The 24449-nt window shown below is 38.2% G+C and overlaps 1 protein-coding gene across 2 annotated transcripts in view; it reads right to left on the minus strand.

Annotated features, from left to right (window-relative positions):
- The window catches only part of VPS13C (vacuolar protein sorting 13 homolog C), a 74040-nt gene that overhangs the window by 6419 nt on the left and 43172 nt on the right, over positions 1-24449 (minus strand). For both annotated transcript variants that reach the window (XM_066328588.1, XM_066328587.1), the window contains 29 exons: positions 24318-24410; positions 23461-23826; positions 22722-22811; positions 22150-22305; positions 20840-21104; positions 19884-20041; positions 18882-19003; positions 18345-18639; positions 16603-16992; positions 15813-15917; positions 15106-15270; positions 14635-14763; positions 13928-14061; positions 13553-13679; positions 12386-12621; positions 11913-12063; positions 10718-10858; positions 9580-9661; positions 9427-9496; positions 8888-8999; positions 8455-8568; positions 7863-7999; positions 7503-7584; positions 7177-7290; positions 6850-6925; positions 6127-6290; positions 5562-5607; positions 4543-4666; positions 3787-3901 (listed from right to left, as the gene is read on the minus strand). In XM_066328588.1, coding sequence (XP_066184685.1) covers positions 3787-3901; positions 4543-4666; positions 5562-5607; positions 6127-6290; positions 6850-6925; positions 7177-7290; positions 7503-7584; positions 7863-7999; positions 8455-8568; positions 8888-8999; positions 9427-9496; positions 9580-9661; positions 10718-10858; positions 11913-12063; positions 12386-12621; positions 13553-13679; positions 13928-14061; positions 14635-14763; positions 15106-15270; positions 15813-15917; positions 16603-16992; positions 18345-18639; positions 18882-19003; positions 19884-20041; positions 20840-21104; positions 22150-22305; positions 22722-22811; positions 23461-23826; positions 24318-24410 — 4359 coding nt within the window. The remainder of the gene's footprint in view (positions 1-3786; positions 3902-4542; positions 4667-5561; positions 5608-6126; positions 6291-6849; positions 6926-7176; positions 7291-7502; positions 7585-7862; positions 8000-8454; positions 8569-8887; positions 9000-9426; positions 9497-9579; positions 9662-10717; positions 10859-11912; positions 12064-12385; positions 12622-13552; positions 13680-13927; positions 14062-14634; positions 14764-15105; positions 15271-15812; positions 15918-16602; positions 16993-18344; positions 18640-18881; positions 19004-19883; positions 20042-20839; positions 21105-22149; positions 22306-22721; positions 22812-23460; positions 23827-24317; positions 24411-24449) is intronic.

Below are 24449 nucleotides of genomic sequence, written 5' to 3' on the forward strand. Positions count from 1 at the left end.
TGTACATGAAAGGAAACAAAGATGCCAGAAAGACTGCTTATCTCAAAGTCTCTTCAAAACATTAGAAGAAACAAGGCAGCATAAGACTAAAATGAAAATATGAACTCACATTTTATACCTGAACCTTAGGTATAAACCTACTGCTTCAAAAACAAGTAAAAAATTGAAGAAATAGAAAATCCACCATGTGAAGACTGTAATTCAAAGGCTGCAATCCATATTCTGAATCCTTTTGTTGAATATGAAGAAATTAGACATGCCACATATTTAAACAGATTTATTCATAAGCATGTTTCTCTATTCAAACTCAAAGCTTCGGAGAGAAAGCCTGTTTCTCACAACTTCAGAAACAATCCCAATAGTATTTTTAGATTTTACATGCAATATGCTACCAAAGTAAGAGTTCCCACTGAGGCCTGTGCCTAAAAGATGCAGTATTTCTCAGAGCTATTCTCAATACACCTGATAGATGCCAGCACAATGGTGGTGGCATTATGTAAAAAGGGGGTTGCACTTGATGTAAATTACTCCATGATCTGCACACTCTTCAAATTTAGACATCTTTATAAAAGCTGTTATTTTTATAAGCATACTAGAGCACTTTGAAGAAGTTAACTCATTCTTATTTTACATGGAAATGAAAGAACCAATGCAAATTTACACAGCAGAACAGTGAGTGAAGCAGAAATAGAATCTGCAGTTTCCAGCACAGTCTATGCTCTGCCACACAACACTGTCTCACCACCCTGACTCAATTATTCATGAGGTGTTCTGCATTCTTTATAAAGCTCCATGCTTTAACTGGGAAATGAAACAAAGTAATGCCACAGGCATTGAATAATGTATGAGTGACATCACGGCAGCCCTGAGGAGCTGGGGGAGCAGCAGCCCCTGGCTGGGCACAGCCCCTGCAAGCACAGGCTCCCACCACCTGCTCCAGCAAACCTCACCTCCAACACTCCTCACACCCTGATTCAAACTCCTGAGAAGGGATTCCTTCCAATTCTCCTAGAGCTGCCCTATTTGTGCTTTGTTCTCCAGCTCTGCTGTGCTCTTATGTCTCACAGCACACATGGTGTTCTCCTGGTGAGCTGAGGTACAGGCTGCAGCAGGGCAGAGCTGAGTGCCCAGGCTGTGAACTGCTGAGCACATCCTACACAGCCCAAACACAGACCCAGCTCTTCTGGGACCAGCAACTGCAGGAACAAGTCTACACAACTGAACTGATCTCCACCTGGCTGTGGCCCCCAGTTTGCACCCACTTTCCTGTGGAAAAAAGTACCTTTTCTTCTAAAATCTACATGTCTGCTCCTCTAAGACAAGCTCTAATGCCTATATTTCACACAGAAGTAATTAAGTAAAACGTTTTTCCATCCCATCACTGGATAGTATTGAGGCATCTGTTCATTAAGGTAACCTTACAAGGTTTCCACTCTGTGAGCCTCTGTTTATTTTCAAGGGACACGTGCATTAAGGGTACTCAAAGTAGATGAGAAGGTGTGGGTTCTGGATAAACTACTTGTAACATAGGATCAAAACTGGATCCAAAAATAATCAGGACTTGGACTTACTGTAACTAAATTTGTAAATGCACACAGAACTGACTTTGACTCATCTTCTTCATTAAATATCCAATTCCATGTAAAGACACTGTCCTGTCTTCCTTTACATTGCTTGCTAACTTATATTAGAAAACAAAGCCTCCCCAACACTGACCTCTAGCACAAAACCCAAGAACAGTTCATTAAACCTCTCCTGCATTCCATTAAGTGACTTCTTCAAAGAAACAAACTGCATTTAGTCAACTGCACAGAGGTTTGTATCCAGTTCCAATCTACACCTTTAAGAAAAATACAATACTAGATGTGGAGGAACTCCATAGTATCAAATTTTCTGTGTTGATTGTGCCACCTTTTCCTTTTTGCTAGATATTAAAAACATAGTTTAAAAAAAAATCAAGAAGAAAAAATAGAAAAAATTTGACCTGCTTTGTCTATCACAATTTCATTTAATCCTCTAAAAAAACTCACTAAATGTTTTCTTGAATAATTTTAAATTGACCATTACATTCTAAAAGGCATTACCAGCAAAGAGGCTTCTGTTCAACATTTTTTTCCCATGTGATAGGTAAAAATTTGCTCTGACAATAGCTTGTTAAGCTTAGCTTGCTAATTTCTAAGATATTGTATTAGTAATGAAATTTATGGCATAGCTTAGTATAGAAATAGATATATACTTATTTTTATATGTGTCTGTGTAAGCTCCTGTTAACAGCTGAAAATTTACACTGATTTTTTTATGTTGAAGAGCAAAGCCTCTGAAAATTCTGTGAATAAAACCCAGAGTCAACTAAGCTGGCCGTCTGCTTTAACTGAGCAAAGCTCATCAAGAACCAGTAGCAGTGACCTGAAGGCATAGTGGGTCAGCAGATGAGCTGCTGATAGGCCTAAAACATAGGACAGAAAACACAAGTCAAGGTTTTCTCAGCATTTCTATGAAAACAGTGCTTCTAGGTCATGAAATTACAAGCATTTTCCCAGAAATAAATTCCATCACTATCACTATTTCAAATTTTGCTCAAGGTGTTGCTCTTCCCCTCTGTCCACAGCCCTACTTCTAGGAGAGCACCAATAAATAAATGAACTCAGGATCTAACCTACCACAATTCTTTTGTCCACGTGCCTTCTGTTGTTGCCATTCATAAGGAGCTAAGCATCCTCAGAAAAATAAATATACAGGAAAACCCTCCCTGCCTCTCCCATCTAATCTTACTGAAGATGGTTATTGCAGTTGGTTTTCTGAGCCTGGACAACATGAAACACCGTTTTATTCAACTGCTACGTAGGAAAGAGGGAAGAAGGGGAGAGCACATGGTAAATGCAATCATGCCCTTCATCTAAATACTTAAGGCAGATAAAAAACCGTGACAAAAACAGACAAGAAATATGGAAAATGTTTACTCCATTATTCCAGTTCCTGCTGCATGCCAGGAGAGAAGGAGAAAGAAAAGAAATGTTAGAAATAGAACGGCGAATAAGGATTAAAAGACCCCGTAAAAGCAAATATCCAAGTTTTGGTCTTAAAATGTTAATGTAGACAGTTAATTTACTTTAACTTCTTAGCAACAGAATAAGCATTTAAAGTTAAGTAATAAGAACACAAAGCCTGAAATACAAATTAACGAGATTCAGATTATCAAGAACTTGAAAACTCATGTTGTTCATCTTCCATATGTCAGGCACATCCACATGAGAAAGCAGGCTAAATGTCCACACAGTGCCTGTAGCTATGACAGATTGCTATTATGAACAACATAAGGAAAAACCAAACAGTGGTATTTTGAAAATTCATGCAGTTTTTTTAACTGCTGATACAACCAAACATTTCAGAGTCTATTAATCTTTTTAAAAAGTTGCTTAGTCTGTAAACCAACCTCAGATTTGTTATAAAGACAAAACTTTGGAACTATCACAATGGGATTTTTTTATATATATTTAAATATTAATCCTATTAATTCTTAATCCTACTACCTCCTTCCAGAGCATGAGAAGTGACTAGAGAACATTAAAATGGAGAAGACCATATAACAGCAACGCTGCAGTTTCCATTTTGCATTCAGCTTACTCAAAGCACTGGGCCTTCCCTGCTCTCCAGGCTTGCTTTATCAAATAAGCTGGGGCCAATTTTTATTTCAGATAATGACTGCTACAGATTGATTGCAACCTAATCCCTTATGGAGCCCTGCAAGTTAGAGAATTTTACCTGTGTTTACAATGTAGAACATACCTCAAACAAATCATACCCCTCAGCTTCCACCCTGTTGTAGGGCCGGATGATGCCATCTTCACGGATGAGGCGTGGGGGACGGAGATTTGACACCTCTTCAGTTGATTCTGCCACCCTGCCACAGTGCAACATTATTCTGGTAAGCTTAATACAATCCTGAGTTGCACCAGTACGTCTTTAAGAAGTCACCCCTTCACTTGCCACACATCCCATTTACACACCATGGGTATCTGCAGATGTAAATAGTACAGACACACTGCTAATAATAAATTAAAAGTTGCACTAGCCAATTAAACAACTACAGAATAAGCTGGAGAAGTTTATTCCTAAATGTAGATAATTTACTAAGGGTTCTCAAGTTAATAACACACTATCCAAAGGTTCCATTAAAACACAAGGAGCCCCTGATGTGCACTGCTAACCAAATTTCAGGCTAGGAAGTTCTACTCTGAAAATTTCAATGGTCTGTTTTTCACAGCAAATTTAACTGACATTTCTCCTCAGGGGAAGGAGCAAAATAAAAAAACAGGTTAGTTATTGTCTACCTGGACTACAACACTGCAACATGTTCTCCAAAGCAGTGATTTCTTCATCATCATAAAATACATTTGTTAAAATACATTCGCTACTGGACGTTTCTCAAGCTCACGTATCATTCTGCTTTTTGTATTTAACAAATAATTGCGTGGCACTACTGGAGCACTTTACCACCTGCTGTCTAACACAGGGGGAGTATTTCAAAACCTGCACAGTTACCTTTGAATCCCCTGGAAGGTACTGCTTGCCATGTCTACAATGCCTCCTGTGGGGCGCGCTACCACTCCTACAAGCCCCTTTCCAATTCCTTTAAAGAATCCAGCTGCACCTTCTTTTTTAGCCCCTTTAAAAGAATAGAAACAGAACAATAAATGCTTTCATGATCTACTTAGCCACAGAATTAAACCATTAGTGCTACAGGGGAACTGTTTTGTATCAGAAACTGCCTACAGTCATTGATTGCATAGAGTCCTGTTGCACAAAGAACTGTCTGTGGAAGGTCTCCCACTGTTGCCTGCTCTGCTCACACATCACTGTTCCTTTAACACCTTACCAGCCTCTGAAGGGCCCAGGACTGAGGTTTTATCAAGATTCTCCTTCTCACACTTTCAATCTGGACTATAAGCCAAGAGCTGAGTTTTTTACAGGTTGACAGTAATAACAAAATACTCTGAAGACACTAAGATGCACAAGTATAACAGACGTTAACTATTTCTATCACAAAATGACATGGTTCTGGTGATAAATAACTATGGAAGAACCAAAGGAGTGTTCAGAAAGCAGGTGTGGTCACCCTCCCAGGAGACAAGGACTACATATCAAAGTACCTCTCAAAAGCTATAAAACACCACACAGTTACAATTGACCCCCAGCATTTCAATCACTGCCACTTGAAGGTTAATAAGAGACATTTTATCTTTTTCAGCTAGTGATATTTACTTTATTATTTTTACTATCTTTATTCTGGCTTCAGACAATAAATTGGGTACTAAAGCAGGCCTACCAAAATATATCAGAGACAACCTCTTCTTAGCTCATACAAAGGTTTTAAAAGCGGTAAAGCAAATAACAAGATATTTGAGGAAATCATCGTGTAAATTCACATTTGAATAAGAAATAGAAAAATCTCGCTATGTCTTAGCATCACCATACTTGGACTGGAATTTCTTAACATTACAAACCAAATTGTAAAGTATTGGGAGCCCACTTAAGCAGTGCAGTGGAGCCTTTGTGCTTACCTTCTACTGGTTTAGTGATGATGCCTGTCACACCTCCAACAACACCCTGAAACAAAGATAATGAAGTTCCCAATGAGAAGCTGGAATGCTGTCAGTCCAACTGAACAGCTTGTTGTCTCACAACCTTCTTTTAATACTTTATAATGTAAAGTTCAGTATCAGAAACACTGTTTGCCTGGGGTTTTTTGCTTTTTCTCTTACTTCATATTTTTAAGAAAACTGTAACTGAGGGAAGGACTTGAATGACAAAACTGACCGCAAGGTCAAATAAGGGCCCAGTTACCTTAATTACCTAACATTTGTTGAACATGAGTAACTATTTATTTATTTATACAATTCACAGGAGAAATTGGTGTTATTTCCTGTTCAAGATGCTAACTTCAGTTCCTCAGGTCGGCCAGAAACATGAGCTCAAACACTACAGCTGACGCACTACACTGAGTGTCCTAAACCCACTGCCTGTTTATCTCCTGTCTTTAGTTAATTAACCAACCAAAAAAGGTACCACACTTTCTTGCAGGCGATTTTCAAGCAAGTTGGCACATCAAACACTCCAAACCCATACCCGTAAGAGGCCTTTTCCTCCTTTGGCCAGGCTCTCCCCAAAGTCTTTTGGCTGCCGACCCATTTCCTCTCTCCTTTTCTGCTGAAATTCTTCATCCAAAGTAATGGCAGCCAAGCCTTTGCCAACAGTTCCAGTGATCCTGGACACCATCCCTGCTGCCCCACCTGAGGGAACAGGGCAGAGAACAAAAGTCACTGTGCTTTCACAGCTTAAGAGCAGACAACACACAGGAAGCCAGCAAGTTCATAGCCATTTCTCTGCATATTCAGTTTAGATATGATGAATTCACACAGAGCCACACATTGTCCATGAGGAGACTCCAGAGTCTGCTTTGATATCCACACATAGAGCAATAGGGAACACTTCTAATATCTACATGTTACATAGCATAATGCATGAAATAGTGTTTTCTCTAATCACTGTCAAGACACAGCTAAATAAAAATCTAAGCTAATTGTAACAGAACATTTCTCAAGCTTCTCCAGATATTTTAGGACCATTAAAATTATGTTTCTTATTTATCCAGAGTAAGTAATTAATTTAGTTATATATGGAATGTTTCTCACATTGGTTGCTCAGTCTACAAACAGGTATTTAGATGGTTTCAGGTAAATTGTGGGTGAAGGATCTGCATCACAAACACTGGCAACAGTATGACAACCTTAAATAGTCACTGGAAAAATAATTTAGGAACTCAGGAAAAAAGAACATTAAGACACATACCCACTGTGTGCCCAAGAAGACTTCTAACACCAATTACAAAGCCTTCAGCAAATTCTTCAGGTCCTTGAACAGCACCCTAAAAATAAAATTCATTAGGAACAGCAGAAAACTACACAATGATGCATCTGTTTCAAGAAAAGCTAGCAATCCCTTTACATTGATGCAAGTAAGGCCATCTAAATAGAATATTTCTTTGAAATTCAGATTAAAAAATTACTGCTGCCTGCCTGTTCGGGGTGTGGAGTACAGTGACAACAACCTATAACCCTACAAGTACATTCAATCAGCCTTTTATAAAAACACAGGTAAAGAATCAGGAACTCATACCTGAAATGGCTCATAGAAGAAAGCTTCAACTCCCTCAGACAAACCTCTGATCAAACCAAAGGGATTTCCAAGAACATCTAATCCAAGTACAAGGACATACATCTGTTTCAGGAACTAAACGATGAGAGGGAAGAAAAGAGGCAAACAACAAAAGCAGTGTCATGAGCTGTTGTCACACATGTCAGAACCTAAGCGTGGCTCATTTTTAATTCACTACCCAAGTAAGGTATTAGAGTGCCCAACTAAGTATTGGGTGAAGAAAAATAAAATCTTCTTTAAGACATATAATCAAAATATTACACAAAGGCTTGGCTAAATAAGCTTACTTGTTCACTGTAATGTCTAATAACTCTCATCCTCAGTTGATCTCTCTTGTAGAACTGGTATTTGATTTCAAAGAAAGCAAGTCTGAAAGGCAAGTAATCATACATTAGTTAAAGACACCTTTCCTCATTCAAATACTTCTCTGCTTTCCTTCAGACAGCCCTGAAGGCTATTGCCTCAAAAAGGATCCCAAGCCCCATCTTCCCTCCATTCCTCCCTTTCCCCTAAGGCTGTATAAACTTATATTACATTCAGTCAGCAAGGTTCACCATGGATCCAATTATTAAGTGTACAGCAGCTTTACTCAAAGTATTAAACAAAAAAACCCAAACAAACAACCCCAACCAATTTTATTTGCTTACTTGAAAATAAGATCGTCCACATCTGTTAGAGTGGCTCCGATACTTTTCAACAGCAAATTCAGAGAATGGATGGCTATCATCTGCTCCCCCTTATCTGATGCTTCTCCACCAGAAGCCAGAGACAAACTCAAATGCAACTGTCAAGGCAGAATTAGTAAAACAAGACAAATTAAGACCAAAGAAAAGCCAAACCAGAGCAGAGAGGTCATGTGGTGCACATGTAAACAAATCAGTGATGGAAGTTGAGAAAGCTATAATTTCATCTACTGATGATTTTTCTTCTCTTGCTCCAAAGAAAAAAATCTAACTGCTCCAAGAGAGACATGAAGATAATCCCATGAAAGGGTATTTTAATACAATTTATGATACATTACTTTATCCAATCTTTTATCTGGCTTTCAGCATTATTATACCCATTGATTCTTCCCACTTCGTTATGCTTAAAGATCTGTTCGTACTCATGGGCAACAGAGGGAGTTTTCCAACAAAGTATTAAATTCCAGAGAATGTAAAATCCCCACCAGGGATGTATTTACTGTAATGAATTAATTGGATATTTCATTACCCTCTCAATAATCTCTTTATTGCATACCTTAATTGGAGAAATATGAAAATGTTCAAAGAAGCTGAGCATTGACAGGTCTGTCAGGGAAGACTCCATTAGCTCGGTGTTAAGTGCATCCACATCTTGCTGAATTAATTTAGACTGGTTTCAATGTTAAAAAAAAAAGGAAGTTAATCTCATCCATATATGTAATACAACTAATCATATTCTATCTAGATATGTTTATATATATATATAAATAAACAGTAGAAAAAATAATCATAGTTAAATTCAGTTAACTAACTAGTTAAATGTGAGTGGACTAATGAATCCAGGGATAGCAAAAACACCCCCAAGCAACCCATAACAAACACAAAATTTCTGGGTGATTTTTCCATTTTGTATTATACTCATATTCACTTAAATTCCTCAATCACTTATGGTCCCACTCCAGCAAAAGTCTGTTTCTGTCATACATTACCCTTTGTCTTTCATCTTCTGGGTCTGTGGATGGAGTGAAAAGTTCACTAAGTGCTCCTAAAAATCCTTGATCAATTTTCAGTGCCATTTCCTGGATAAGAACCATGAAGTACCTAAAATGGCGGAAAAAGTGTATACTTGTATAAATTTAACCTAAATATTACATAGCTTAGCATACACAAGTGAAGTCTTGCTATGCAATGCCACATACTAAGATTTACAATCCACAATATCAACTGTCAGTTTATAGTTTGATGTGCTCACTGGCCAGCACTGCACAGCAAACAGACACACAACTCTGATACTGTAGTACAGGAAGGAAATAATTCTGATGACTAAAGAATTTGTGTAACAGTCCCTTCACGTGGTCAGTTTTTATTTTCCTAAAGAGTAGGTTCCTTTTTGAACAGTATTTTTTTACTGGAGATATTTGAAAACTCAGTCTGAAGTCAAGAGTGGTTTGGATAGGAGAATAAACTTTAGAACAAGTTCCCTTCTGAAATATATTACATCTCTAAAAACAAATTACAATACACTCACTTGAATTGCAGGACTTGGCTGTATTCATTGAATCTAGTGATGATGCTGATGTCAATGAAGGGTTTTGGTTCTAAAGAGAAAAAAACAGTTAAATTGTCAAGCTCCTGCTTTCAAGGCTGAATAAATCTGATATTACTACAGGCTTTCTCTTACCTGAATCCAAAGCAATCGACTTGGGAGGGGCCACAGGGTGAAACACAACAGGAAACATCGATCCTGGTAATTGATTATCAACCTAAAAATTTGTGTATAATTACAGGAATATTTTAGTGACATGATAATCAAACACAGTTCCCATTTTAGAAGGCTTGAGTAACTTGTTTATAAATTGTGTTCAAGAGGAGTGTCCTACTTATTTAGGTGGAAGGAGGAAAGAGCAAAAGGATTACTCTGATATCATTGTGGAATGTTGCTCATTCAGTTATAAAAGGTCAGATGGTTGCAAGTGCTGCACAAGGGATGCTTAGAGAGGTTCACAACCACCAAGATTAATCTACAAGGTGTGCAGCTGATGGCTAGCTGATGTATAGTGAAAACCACCTTCAGGCAAAAGCAAAAACAAAATGAAAGATAAAAGGAAAGAACAAACTTCCCCACCAACTGGTTAGAAAAAGCACCAGGCTCTTCAGTGAAGGGCAGCAAATGGAGATGAAGATGGCAACAGTGATGACTCAACATTATTTCCCTCTAGCACTGAACACTTCTCACTAGTACCTGCTAAAGTGCTCTACTGGCAAATTTACCAACGCTAACACTAACTAAATTTAGCAACACTAACACAGTCCACTGACTGGATTATGCTGATCTGCTGCAAGTTATACAGCAATTCAGTGTTAATATTACATGTAGGTACATTACTGCATACCTCTTAGCATATTTAAATGTGTGTTCTCCACTCCCCATTAGACAGTCAGTTTTTGTACTAAAGGGCTCTAGACCCCTAGATATACTCTGTAAAATAATGTTACACTCCTGTGTAAAAACAACAGGAAATTTTGAAAAAGGTTGAGGTCTGTTTCAAAACACCGAAACAAAGCTCTTTAGAAATAAACTCTCCATCATAGCATTCTGCTTTACATTAGCGCACAGTTTTGTGGAATTCTTTGCAGACTACTTGTAAAATCCTGGGATAAGAGTTCTGCACTACTTTTCCATCAGAGCACCCCTGCTACTCTGATGTAGCAAGCAAAGCACCACATGTGTAAGATCTGGAGATACTTCTTCACATAAATGAATAAAATGCAAGCCTTCACGTGTCTGTTTAGTTTTGAAAGCAGAGGAAGGCTGGTACCTGCAGCCAGTAGAGCTGAGCCCGTAAGCTCCTTTGGTGAGGTGACTGCTTGAACTCAACCTGAATTCCCGACAGGAAGTTCCGGCGGATGCTGCACCTGACGGGGAGACGCATTTCCATGGGAGACTTACTAAAATTCACCTGCAAATACAGGAAAGCAGAGCTAAGATACACCTTAATTTGGGCAACAACAAAATGGTACATTACTAGTTAACAGACTAGCAAATAAACCCTGTGTTTTTCCTTATGGTCAGATCACAAGGCTACTGAATTTCTCCATCTAATTAACTGCATGGAAAGTAGTGAGAACCACCAGTTAGTCCGACAAGGACACTACATTGCAGCTTTAGTTGTCCCAAGCAGGAACCTCTGTGTCATCTAAGTAGCTATTTCTTCATGAGTTAGGTATTACACTGGCATAATTAAAGGTATTTATATGCAACTGATTACTTTCCTTACTGACATTTTTCCCCTGATCCTGAAACTCTGAAGTTACAAGAAGCAGAAGCATAAAGGTCTCCTTTATTGAGAGTGAAATGTAAGACCTACAGATAAAAGACTTGATACCATGTACTATAAATGCACTACTGCAATGGTCAAAACTCAAGTATTCAAAGAGCTGAGGGTATATACATGTTTTTCAAATGAAAAGATGATATAGGAAACAAGCCAGACTATGGTACTATAAAATGGTTGTATTTGACTTAGCCATTTGAATACACTCTTTATGCATGGAATACAGATATGTATAATTAATGTCTGAACAAGCTCAGGTAAGTGGATTAGTTTCAAGTCTTTGAACACTGCAGACTCCTTTACCATATCAAGTAATGGGAAGTGCACTTTTTTAGAAGCTAAAACCAAAATTTCTGCCAAGAATTTAGGGTATATACTGCAAATGTAGGTTCACAACTAACATGCAGACACAAGAAATCTTTTCTACCACACAAAAGAAAAATCCTTTGAAATTCTTGCTTTGTAATACAAGCCTGGATAGTACCTCAGTACTGCCTCAGTTATCACCACAGGACAGAAACATTATAGTGTGAAAAATTTGTAACTATTTAAATGAAAATCTTGCCTCTTTTTTCTGTTTCTCTTCGCACAGCATTTGTCCCAACTTAGCAAACCACCAACGTGTTTTAACTGTTGCACTTGTTCTCCAAGCATTTAAACATTGAAGCTCAATACAAACCTCAGTATTGCTGTCCAGTTTATGCCAACCAGGACCTTGGAAAGCACTCTTGGAGAGATACTTTTGATATGCTTGTTCTAATAGGTTTATTTGCTTTTGATTAAATGGTTTCCACTTTTGCCTTGGTTTCCGTTCCCAAACAACATCAGAACTGCAAGACAAATAACCAAGTCAATAATTTTAGAGTACTTACACCTTTCTTATGCCTGCAAATCATATAAAATATATTTTTCTAAATTCTCAGGCTCAAAAAACCCTATAGTGTCTTTTTTTAATATAAGCTAAAAAAGGAGGCAGTTAAATACTATTGGTTCTAATTCCACAGCAGGAGTAAATGCAAAACAGAGTTTTAACAAAAAATTTTTCACTTAATTTAACTTGAAACATATCCTTTTCAAATCTATTGCTAGAATTAAAATATGCTGCCAAATTTTGATTATGCAAAGGAATATTTACACTTCCATGTGCAGTACCTGGTAATTCCTATGTAAGAGATTTCTTTTTTATTTTCATTGTTAACTAGAGAAAGTCCAAGACTGTGGATTGACAAGTTAATTTCCTGATCAGGTTGCTCCAGCTCCTCTGCTTGTCGTGCTTTAGAAACCAAGGCCACATCATCTGTGAAAAGCAGCACTCGCTGGCGCCCATCCAGGAAAGACACCCAGTGAATCTGAATATTGGCATTGTAAGCGAACTGGCCACAGTCATCCTGTACCAGGGGGAAAAAAAGCATATTACATGAGTAAATCCCTGATGTTGTTCTATGTTTATAAGCAAGTTTACAGGCAAATACAAACCAGAATTCAGTATTTTTCCTGTTTGCTCAGTTTCACTTGGTTGCACCTTGCACTCTAACACCGTAAAGAAGTTGGAGATTGGGATATTTTTTCCCCTTTTATGAACTAAACATTCCAGCAATATTTGTGGTTTAGAATAGTATTGGAAATCATTAGGAAACAAAAGCTTTCAGAGCAGCAAAAGGCTTAGAATCTTAGTAATGGCAGAAGAAGGCAATAAATCATATACCATGAAACAGCAAAACCAGACAACTTTACTGAGATCTCTGTTCTTCAAAAGCAGATAGTCCTTATTTTTTTATTTGTAAGGCCAAACTGAGATAATTAAAGCCCTTTTCTCAAAAACCCCAAAGAATCATCAATTTAACCATAATTATATGATAAGGAAATTTGTTTTAAACTAAAACCAATTTTAAATGTGAAAAATTTGACCCAAGGAAGTGCTTACGCAGTAAAGCACACTGCAACTGGTTCTGTATGAGTTCAGGTGTGTGAAATTAAAACCATTTTCAGTACACCTGAAACTCAAGTTTGCTTTCCTGTCCCTTCTTTTAGCATCTAATATTTTTCTGTTTTGTTAACTCTGTGCTACTCAATAGAAAAACCAAGCCATTTCTAAAGAATTCATTCTAGTGTAAGGTGCAAGTAGGCAGCTAATTAAAGACAGAAACACTGGACTTTATTTAATTGAAACATCCAAAATCTTGTTTCTTGACAGTAGCTATAGGTCTCCTACAGGATGAGACAGATGCAAAGTTACTGAGGAAGCTTTCTCCCTATAGTTTTAATTTTTAAATAGTCCTAAATTGGTTCAGCATTTACCTCTCCCCTTACAAAATTTACCTTAAGTAGGTCATGTTCACCAAACCTTTGAGCATAGCCCCAAGTCAATATTCTCGGTTTGGTTGGATCTGTCCAGGCAAAGAGGCACACTTGCCTTGGTTTCAACTCCATTTCCTCTTGTAATCCACTGCAGGTTTAAAGAAAGGGAGAAACAACAGCATTCGCTGGTTAAAAGCACTGATGGAAGTGGTGCAAGCAAACCCCAGTACTGAACACTGCACCCCTCCAGCAGTGAGGCACGAAGGGCCTGAGCCATTCACCCCAGACCAGTCCAGCTGTAGGTCCACCTTGGTGACACCCACGTGATACTTGGTGATGTTTAACCAGGATGACCCCTGGTTAAATAACCAATGGTGAGTTGTTTCTTTCACATACCTCTGTTTGTATCTGAGAGAGTCCCATGGGGTGTGGTTAACTATCAGAGCTGGGGCAGCTCCCTCGTGGTAATCCGTGAAGCTGATCACAGTGGAATGCTCCGAGACATTCACATCTACCAGCAAGCCCCCATTCTGAGAGGAATTAGACAAAGCCCAGCATTTGTTCTATCCATTAATTCAAGTCAAAACTATGATAAGCATTATATCCAAAGATTTTACTGAACATGGTACCTTTGTAAACACTTTCCCTAATGCTAGGCTAGGGTGAATTCTGAAATTACAATATTCTTAATTTGAGTCAAATTAATTTAACCATGAACCGTGTGTCTCCAACATGCAATAGCTTATGAAGAAATCCTAAAACAGAATTTTTGTTACCTATTTAAACAAGCTGAAGGCACCCAAGACATACCCTCTGCAAAAGCCCAAGATGTCAGAGGTGCAGTCTACCATTGTAACTTAATAGCAATAGAGCTGTTCAGTTTCCTGTAAGCTCATCACAAGTAAACCAACTTGACTACACACCTATGCAAACATTAACACTGTAAACTTGATTCATAATTTTTTTTATGCAACAGAACTGAATGAAGTGCAGTGTACTCATAACTTAGGGCACAAGGTTTTGATCTTGATGATTTCATTGAGTCAAGCTACCATAGGGTTAAAATGGAGAATTAACAACAGACTACACAAAGTCAGTCTCACCAATTCTTCCAGTTTCAGCAGAGTACCATTATCCTGGGCTTTAAACAGGAATGGTTTGGATGAGCTTTCATAGCCAACTACTCTTACACAAAGTTCACCAGATGAGTTTTCAGGCCAAAATGGAAGACACTGAAAGACAAGAAATACACATGACTTTAACACTTCATTATGTTCAATATGGTAACCCAGCAGTAAAACAAACAGGTTTGTGTATTTCACATGGCTTAGTTCTTACCCAAGTATCTCCTGATGAACACATCTACATCTACTAAGTTACCTAAACTGAAGGACTTGATGAATGTGTCAGCATATGCAACCTGTACTGTTCAAGTTCCCTTGGGATGTGAAATATCCATGTCATGTCCCCAGAAGAGACAGCTTCCATAAGAGAACCGCTCTTCCCTTAAGTGCACCTAAACACCAGTTGTTTGTCTATAAGGATATCAAAAGGAAAAAAACATGAAATACTACCTCTGAAGCTGAGACGTAATTCCATCTATTAGTTGGAAGAGAACCATTAGGACCAATTTCTCCAACTTCAAGTTCCAGAGAAGATTTGTTTGCTATTGTGTAGAATGGAGTGAAGGTAACTATCCTGGTAAGGTTGAAACTGCTCATTCTGATGCTAACTCCAACCTGTTGAAAAAAGAGAATTTGAGCAAATAATCAACAACAAGCTAAGAAGTGAAGTCAGGATGGAAAAACGAGAAAAGCCAGTAACAGTGTGATTACAAAACCTAACATACAACATTCCTGCTCTGTCCACTGGTTCTGCCTGAAGTAAAAGCACCAAACATCCAGTAAAATCAGCAGACTGTGCAACACAACTAACACAAGAGTAAATTGACAGGCTTAGCAGCTGCATTTTGCAGCCATAGCTTTTGTGGAGAAAATGCCTCTAGAGTAAATCATAACTTAAAATGACCGTTTTCATCAGAAAACAGTTAAAGAGTACATGAAAACACAACTCTCCACTCTCTTTACTCAGCTCAGTTGTGGAAATATAGTATTGAACAAGGAGTGCAGATCTAAACACTTGCAAACAATTGTGAGCAATCATCTCCACTACGCACGTTCATCACTGTGTTTTCAAACAGCCGAATACTACACAATTGTAGAAAAGAAGTCAAAGCAAAAGACCCAAAGAGAGTTTCACAAATCACTGAAAAAGATCTTACCAGATAGTCCATGGTATTAGCTGAACACCTGACACATCCATAGCTTCCTACAGTATCAAGAGAAAAGCTGCTGGACCAAGCACTAGTAGAAACACAGAGTTGAATCTGCACACAAAAAAACAACAACAGGCCAAGTAATCCAGTAAACCTTTTTCATGCTATAGTTAATGCATTATGGAGTGCAACTATATCACATATAGCAATGTAAAGACACTTTGATGCTTTGCTTTTAGCACCTTCCATAAATTAGGACAATCTAAGAATGTAGTATCACTATTCATATTCTGATCTATCAATCTGTGATCAAGTTCTGGGAAAGATGTTACAGTAAAAGGTATCAAAGCAGAGTAGTCCTCACTGACTCATGCTCATGACGGCACACATCAATGGGAAAAAAGCCCACAACTTGGTGGTGCTTCAGGAACTTGAAGAAATGGAAGAAAACAATCAAATGAACACTGTTTTCCAATCATTTCTTCAACTATTGTTAGGTAAAAACAGTTATTTCAAAGGAATGAAGGGTCACTTCCAAAAAAAATTCTACTGCAGTACTCTTCACTTCACCATGTAAACATCGCATCATACCAAAATCAAAACAAAAGCAATGTGTTTAACACAAAACAGAATATCTACAGTGCGCATTTTAAATGTCCAAGTACCAAATAAAGCAGCAGTCAAATTAAAGCCTTTAGACTTAAAAACTAAGGAAAAAAGTATTCTTTATATAAAATGTGCGTGTATCTTCCCCCTCAGAGCACGGCCTAAAGACTGCCATCTAAAGCAAGCATACCTTGTTCTTACTGAAGATGTTTTTCTTTTTAAATGAAAACAAAACAATGTCCCTGTAGTCTGCTGGATGCTTCACGTGAGTGTCTTCAGCTCGGTACTGGAGCACACGGGAAGTCTTGTTGATGATCCAGTAGGGGCTGTACACAGACAGCACCATGTGGCTCCCGATGCGCCTCGAGTGCACGTAAACATCCACCGTCATCTCCGCGGCAGAGTGAGATGTGAAACGCACAGGGAAGAACTCAGGCATTCCCTCACAGATTTTAAGATGGCCATTCCAGTCTTTGCCTTGGTATTTTAACAACACAAGCTCCATTATTTCCCCATTGATTCTTGAATGAAAAACATCGGCAGCACTCCCTTCAGTTAATTCACGGGCTTCTGCAGTTCCCTGTAGCAGAATTAGACAAGGCAAATTAAGTTTTCAATACATAAAATCTAGGTGTTGAAGAAACAGCATTTTATTCTCTTGTAGGATGTACATTTCAGATACTTCAGTAACCCATATCCTAATCTCCAACCACTTCACTTAAGATTGAGCCTGTGAATACTTTGAGATCAACAGCATTTTACCTGCAGAGCAGCAAAGACAGCTTAATTCTGGATTTCAGGAAGGCAGACTAGTTCTAACACAGCCCGTTTCCACTCCCTCCCTCTCTCCTCCATGATTTCCAAAGGATTTTAGCCATGAGTTCTTATTCATACTCTCACAATACTGGGTGTAACACTGCTGGACTATGCTGCAGAGGTACAGCCAGGATATTTCACACTAAAGAACCCCCAAGGTACAAACCTGCCAGTTCTGCCATACTATTTGGTAGCACAACTTTGCACAGGCACTAGCATCCAACAACAGTAGCTGTCCTAATTTTTACTGATAAATATTTTTAATGATAAACAGTATATTTTACTGTATGGAATAGTGGCCAGGCTTGATTAGCCCAGGGATGTAAAGACAATAAGCACAAACCCCTGTACAGAAATAGGTATGAATTACTGGTTTCTGGCTCCTCAGTCAAGGCAGCAGCACTCTGTTCTACATTCTGTTACTCCAAGTACTGAAGTACAATGGAGGTGAGGAAAACTGGGAATAATGCCATTGGGATGTTGGACAGAAGTCAAAGAAAGGTCTAAACGAATGCCACAGCCAGTTATTGAAGTAGGACAAAACAGAATAAACAAGGATGGTGGTTCTAAATGCTCACACCTGTTGTATTTACTAGAGTCACTCAGCTTTAATCAAGAAATACTAGATGCTGAAAATACTGAACAGACAGGAAAGTGGTCTGTGTAGCATCCTTCAAAGGTGCTTTAGATTTCTGCAAGCAAGACCTCACAATAGTGATCAGTAAAGAAACAGTGCCAGAATGGACAGAATTTGCATTTTCTACATAGAAAAACAAAGCTCTAGAAATTACAGAAATGCTTTCTCTGATACCTCTTCTTGTGAAGCTAAAGACAATTTGCAAAATACAAAAAGAATCTCAGAAGAATGTAAAAGAAAAAGACTAATCCAGTACAGGATTGGAATCAGGAGCAAGGCAGAGCTGGCCAGGTACACATAAATTTAAAACAATCCCCAAAAGATCCAGAATCAATTATCTGCCTCATTGATTTACAATAGAAAATACAAACCCCCACACTGAGCATCTTCCATCCTACGTTCACCTTCACTTCTAAGTAAATGTATTCTTACTTAAAACCAAGCAAAGGATCTACAAATAAAACCATAAAGTAACTTACCTCAAGTAAATATCTCAAGGAGTATGGTAGAAGATTCCTCACAGTCAGTGTAGGGTAAAGGTGGATAATGTAGGCAGGATCCAACTCCTCTACAGAACTTGAAATAAAATTTAGTTCATCAGGTACAGCTGTTGAGCTGATTATTAGAGGCAAGAAACTGGTCTCAGTGGCTGGGCACTGTAACAAACACTTGACTTCATTGCTCCTGTGTAGCTCTTCCCTCCAGGCAATGTAAGTTGTGGACTCCTCAAACTGACCCTCAAATATTCCTGTTGGTCGGACATACAGATGGCACCTGCAGGAAAACAGCAGCAATGGTACACAATGGCTTTGCACTGACACCTAACTGCATCCATTTTAAGGTCATGGCTAACATTCTGAAGTGCTTTTGCAGCACACTAATTACCTAACAGAGACAGCACTTTGGAGTTTTAGTCAGTCAGGAAGACCTCCACGTGCAAGTTAAAGTTTCAAAATTAATGCCGTGTTTGTGCATCAGTGTCACAGACAAAGGCCTAGAGAGCAGAGAAAATGTACCTGTATGAATGCAAAGGAACATGAAACTCTTCTTCTGGCTTGGATATGCCAATTGGCTTCAGTGACTTGGAGCCTTTAGCCAGTTCATAGATGACAAATGGAATTGAGAAATGGTTCTTGATCTAGAATCAAAAAGAGTAATTTCTCATTACATTTCTATGGCACAAATTTTTAAAGGAAAAATTATCAGTAACAACAAGGAAAACCAACACTAGTAGATTTAACCAAGTTCTAGAAAACAGACTTGAGCTGTCTTAATACACAAGTACATGAGAAAACTCTATTCAAGTCCCATTAATTGAAAAACACACTTAAAATGACACATGGCATAAAACGTATCCCCAAAGCTGAGGATGTTAGAAAGTCAAACAGGAAAGAGAAAACAAAAGGAAAATTCATGTAACCAACAGAGAAAAATACTTAGTAACATTTTGGAGAAGTATGAGCTCAAAAAAAATGTATTAAGGAAGAAAAGGAATGTGACTCATTTGAAGAGCAATGCTTTCATGTGGGCAATGGATTTGTAGAGAATTTTTAAAGCCTGACAGAAGGCTTGCATAGTATGCATCTGTATGCAAACTTTGAGATGATAAATGCTGACTTAGAAATGCTATAGAACAGATATTGTTGAGAGAGAAGTGGAACCAGAAACAAGTTTTAAAGGATGTCTTTGCAAATAAGATGAGATACTTTGGAGAAATAGAATTATGGAAGATGTATTGTAGTAGGACCCACGAGGGGTAATTTTAGATGATTGGCTTTAAGGCATTAACAGCATTGCATGGTAAAAGCTGATAGGCCAAGAAACACAATGTATTGTAATTAGGAAATAGTTTGGGTTCTGATTGTGGTGGTGTGAATTATAACATCTGTATTGTCCCACCCTTCGCATGAGAGTGAAATGGGGATAAAAGTTTTTAAAATGCCTCTCAGGAGCCCCATCTCTGGGTCAGAAATGGGCACAATTCTTTCAGGGGTTTGGTTCCTGTGCTGGGTGTATACCTGCAGAGGGGAGCGCACAGTGATGACTTTATTCCCTTCCACAGCATCGATCTGCACAACAATGCAGTCCGAGGCAGCGGCTGCAGCTCTGACGTTGTACAGGCGGCGGCCGGGCTTGGCCACGGGAATGCTGAGCACCTCCTCATATCCCTGAAGTTCTGATCCATAAAAACAGACAGAAGTCTTTATTAGCAACACAAATCACATTGCCACTTCCTATCTGAACAGTACTTAAGCTTCTCAAAACTCAGCAACAACCAGGACCAAAGTATCCTCTGGCAAAAGCACCTTAAATGGTACTTGAGTACCACTGTAGGAAGGCTTTAGGGTCCTAATACTCCTCGACTCCACAGCTTTGGATTATGATTTATACAGAGCATGGGAAATACTGCAAGCTGTTATCAAAGGTACTTGTTAGCTGAGTTAATGAACACAGAACAAGCTGTGTATCACGGCCAAGTACCTTCATATGGGATGTGATGGAAGGGGAAAACTAGGGTGATTAGGTATTAGTAGCTATTGTAACCTGTTTTCTTAGGAATATTTCCTGGCAAAGCTAAAAACACAGAAACATAACCCAAGTAGCAGCTGGGTAGTTACAAAAAGCCAAATAAAAGTAGTGATAGGATAAATGGAAATCGTGTTTTACAGGAGCTGGAACACACAGATGCCTCTAAGATGGTGTATCAATGACTACTACACTAGAATGTCTTCCAGTTCTCCCAAGAGGTAGAAAAAAATACCATCTTTTCACTTTCTGAAAATCTGGAGTGGAGGGATTTTCCATCTTTTTCAGAAGCCCAGTACCTGTTTTGTGGTGTTTTTTCTAATTGGCATCAATATTCAAAGGTAATTCCAACACAACACACTTGACCTGAATTTCTATCACATTCAATTTACCTCCCACCTTCCCATGCACAGCCTGTCACAACAAACAGTGCTCCCCAGCATAATACCTAAATTTAAAGAGAAGACAGAGCTTTCCTGTCGGTACAGTGCAGACAACCTCCCTCTCTGGGGGGCTTCAAACACAGAGTATTCCAGCTCCATGCTCTGACCAGGTTCGAGTTCATTCATGTCTCCTTTTTCAACTGAACCTACTATCCGAAAATTTGAGCTAGGAAACACTTTGAGAGGAACACCCAGGGCATTTTTTACTATGAAAGGTGCTGTCTCTTTAAAGGAATAGTCAAAGGTGGATGCAGTTGCTTCTGAAAATGCCTGTAAAGAACAAAATATGCAATAGGTCATACATAAATAGCCACAATAACATCCTATAAGGATTTTAAAGGACAGTTCCCATCAACTACCTTTTTGAAGAGAGAAGGAATTATATATACCAGGACCTACGTTCTCTGTAGTAGTATTTCAGACAAGTACAGGTTACTTCCAGAGAATTTAATTTTATTCTGTGATTTGCAGCAAATATGATGCTACAATAAGCATTCATGCTCCTCACAGGGAATTTTTTCCAAATCTCAGGTTGTAAGAGAAACAACCTATATCTGGGACATAGAAGTCAGAAGGAGATGGAACATGTCCAAGCTCCATATTCAATCCCAACTGTACTTACAAACTTCTGTTTGGTTGCACAGAAGCCACAGTAACTGACTGCAAGTACAGACTCAGTGTGTAAGCAAGTACTTAGAGAACTGCTGTTCATTTAGAATTAAAAAAGAAGCAGGCATTAAGTCACATTCTGTAAAAACAGCTTGATTTAGTGACCAAAATTTCTTCACTCCAGAAAAAAAAAAAAAGGTGAAAAGCAGCCTTGACCATTCATAAGCACACCTACTATCACAACAAAAATAGGAGTAAAAAGTATTTTTAACACACAGGACATTCTACTCCTGCAGTTTAAAGGCCAATCCTAAAATGCACACTTTTCTTAGTATTCAATTAAGCAGAAAATATGTAAAGGAAGTAAATTTCTGTTTTAATATTTCAGAAGGAGTATTGCAGGAAACAGCTGTGTTTATTAGAGCATTTCATATTCACTTAACCTACACATAATGACTCTTCCTGAAGTCCTGCATAGGCACATGTGTTGTTCTAACACAGAAGTTACTTCTTTCAGAAGATACCACCACCTTTTTGCTGAGTCTAAAGGAGTCATCTGAGTAAAACTCCTCAGCCCTCCCAGGTACTATTTGTCAGAGCTGCAGAACAGCCATTGACTGGCAGCCAATATAGTTCTTAAAACAACGAAAATTCAGAATTTCCTATGGAAGCACATAACTGAGCACCTTCTGCCTGTTGGGGTTACCTTGGCTAGGTTACTGAAAACAGCAAGACAACATTTGGATATTGTTATATTCATTGTATCCATCGAAGAGATGTTAATTGCTGTTTGTGGCTCAGGAATAACAATGAAATCATCCCCAGGCAGTAGACTTCTCTCCTGGACAGGGTTAGTCTTCATCTAAAAGAAGAATTTCATTAGGCAATTACAAACCTATAGGTTACTTTCTCCTATGTTACAACAGGAAAGAACTACCTGATTTACACTTGACAATTTCACCAATGAAGTAATATCTGCTTTGCCTTGTAAATCTCAGATGCTTTAAACAAAGGTGGAAATTTTATACCAACATAGAAGGCAAGTTAGTTTCTCTTCTCTATATGGTTACATGCTTCATTGTGTCCACCCCCTGATAATTCATGTTATTCAGAAAAACCTTAAGATCTCTAAAGAATGATTTTTTTTCCTCACATAAAACTGCACAGCTCCTTCAAGCAACAGCATTCAAAAGGTCAATGTCCCATAAAACTCTTAAGAAATTAAAAAACAGCTGCCTATTCAAACCATTTCACATGGTGTCAAGTATCTTCACATACCTCCAGCTTTAAATTCCATTGCTTCTTTCCTCCTTCAACCCGTTCAATAAGTGGCTCCCACACTGCATAGGTTTCATTGTAATAATGAACCTAAAGAAACAAATTTAAACAAGAATCAAAAATAAACAAGGTATTTAAATACAAAGCAATTCTTATGAAAAACATCAATAAGAAAGCAGTAAGTCTTCATTTCATCTTTTGGAGGTCTAGTATTAACTTTCAGTGGTTTTCAAAACTAATACACAGAAATGTAATGTTTCATATATTTTTCATAAATTACACCATTTTTGAAGATTTCATTCCCTGGCTTGCCCTGAGAGCAACAAGCGTCATCGTAACACCTTATCTTTCTGACTCTTTCAATTATTATAATCAAGTCTCTTAGCTTCTCCCACATGGTTTGAGAACACAACTTTGAGACTAGGAACTTCAATGCCAAAAGTACTTTATTGTACAATGAAATAACAATTAGTTTGAACCAACTATAGTCTGAATCTAGTCCACTGGAATGATTCTTCTAACTCAAGGCCAACACCAAGTTTTTAACTTCCTTCCATCACTGCAAATCTGAATAGAAGCCGTGGACTTAATGGTTCTGGATGCTTACTTGCCTGAACCCCTGAGAGCATTATAATTTAAACCTATTATTAACTTAGTACATATGAAGTGTATTAAAAAGCTACTTGAAGTTAGGAAATGTGCAGAAGTTTTAAGCTGCTAACAGTCTGACCCCACATACCTCCAGTGACGTATCAGCAGTGACCTCCCTCAGTGAGGACCAGTTTTTAAGAACACCTGAAAACGTAGATTCCAGTAACAGCAAAGGGACAGTTCGATGGCCCAGACCACATTCCAAGGTCATCTGAACTGATTTCACTACAATGTCCAACTTCTCTTGCTTCAGAATGTGTTCATGGTCCTGAAAAGTTTCTGTTGCTTCTGTGGCTATGTCAACACCAAGAAACCAAGCATTGCACTCATCTATAGGCTTCACTTGCCACAAGTTCTTAGAAGCTTGAGTTGCTCCTCCAGAATCTTCCTCTGTTGCTTTGGGTTTTAGGGCAGCCATAATGGTCATGACAGTATTCAAAATTATTGGTGATATCTTGGACAAAGAAAAGAATCTTTATTAAAATACAAAATCTATGATAAGCTGAAATAGCAAACATGAAAACTCTTAGAAGAGTTGCAACTTAATTTCCAATGAAAAAAATCCATTCATGGACCTCCTCTTGTTTTCTTTTCCTTCAAAATATCCCAAAAATAGTTGCGGCAGCAGCAGGGGGAAGTTATTTCCTAACATTGGAAGGAAGTGACAGGACGAGTTCTGGAATCTGAAGCATTTAAATTATTCCTTTTTGGTCAAGGGACTGTCAAAATGACAAACACACAATGACTTTTTCCGTCACAGAGCAGTTCTAAAATGAGTATTTCCAGAATATAAACTAATGGGGAAATAAAAAATATAAATAACAGGAGGCAAACAAAATAAAATTTAAAATAATAATAAATAATTTAAAAACCCCATAGAATAAAAACCAAGCTACAGCTTCAGAAACACAGCTGTTCTTCCAAAGACAGTTTTAATAATCTTACCTTAATAGTTAGTTCCTCTACTGTCACTGCCACAGTCTGTAACCCTGAAGTGTGTACCATATTTTCCATGACCAAAGAGCATGGCCGTAACACCTGAGTGAAAAACAATTTGATTATTAAAATTACTCCTTA

Source organism: Sylvia atricapilla, chromosome 13, assembly GCF_009819655.1.
Source record: "Sylvia atricapilla isolate bSylAtr1 chromosome 13, bSylAtr1.pri, whole genome shotgun sequence".
NCBI classification, from domain to species: Eukaryota; Metazoa; Chordata; class Aves; order Passeriformes; family Sylviidae; genus Sylvia; species Sylvia atricapilla.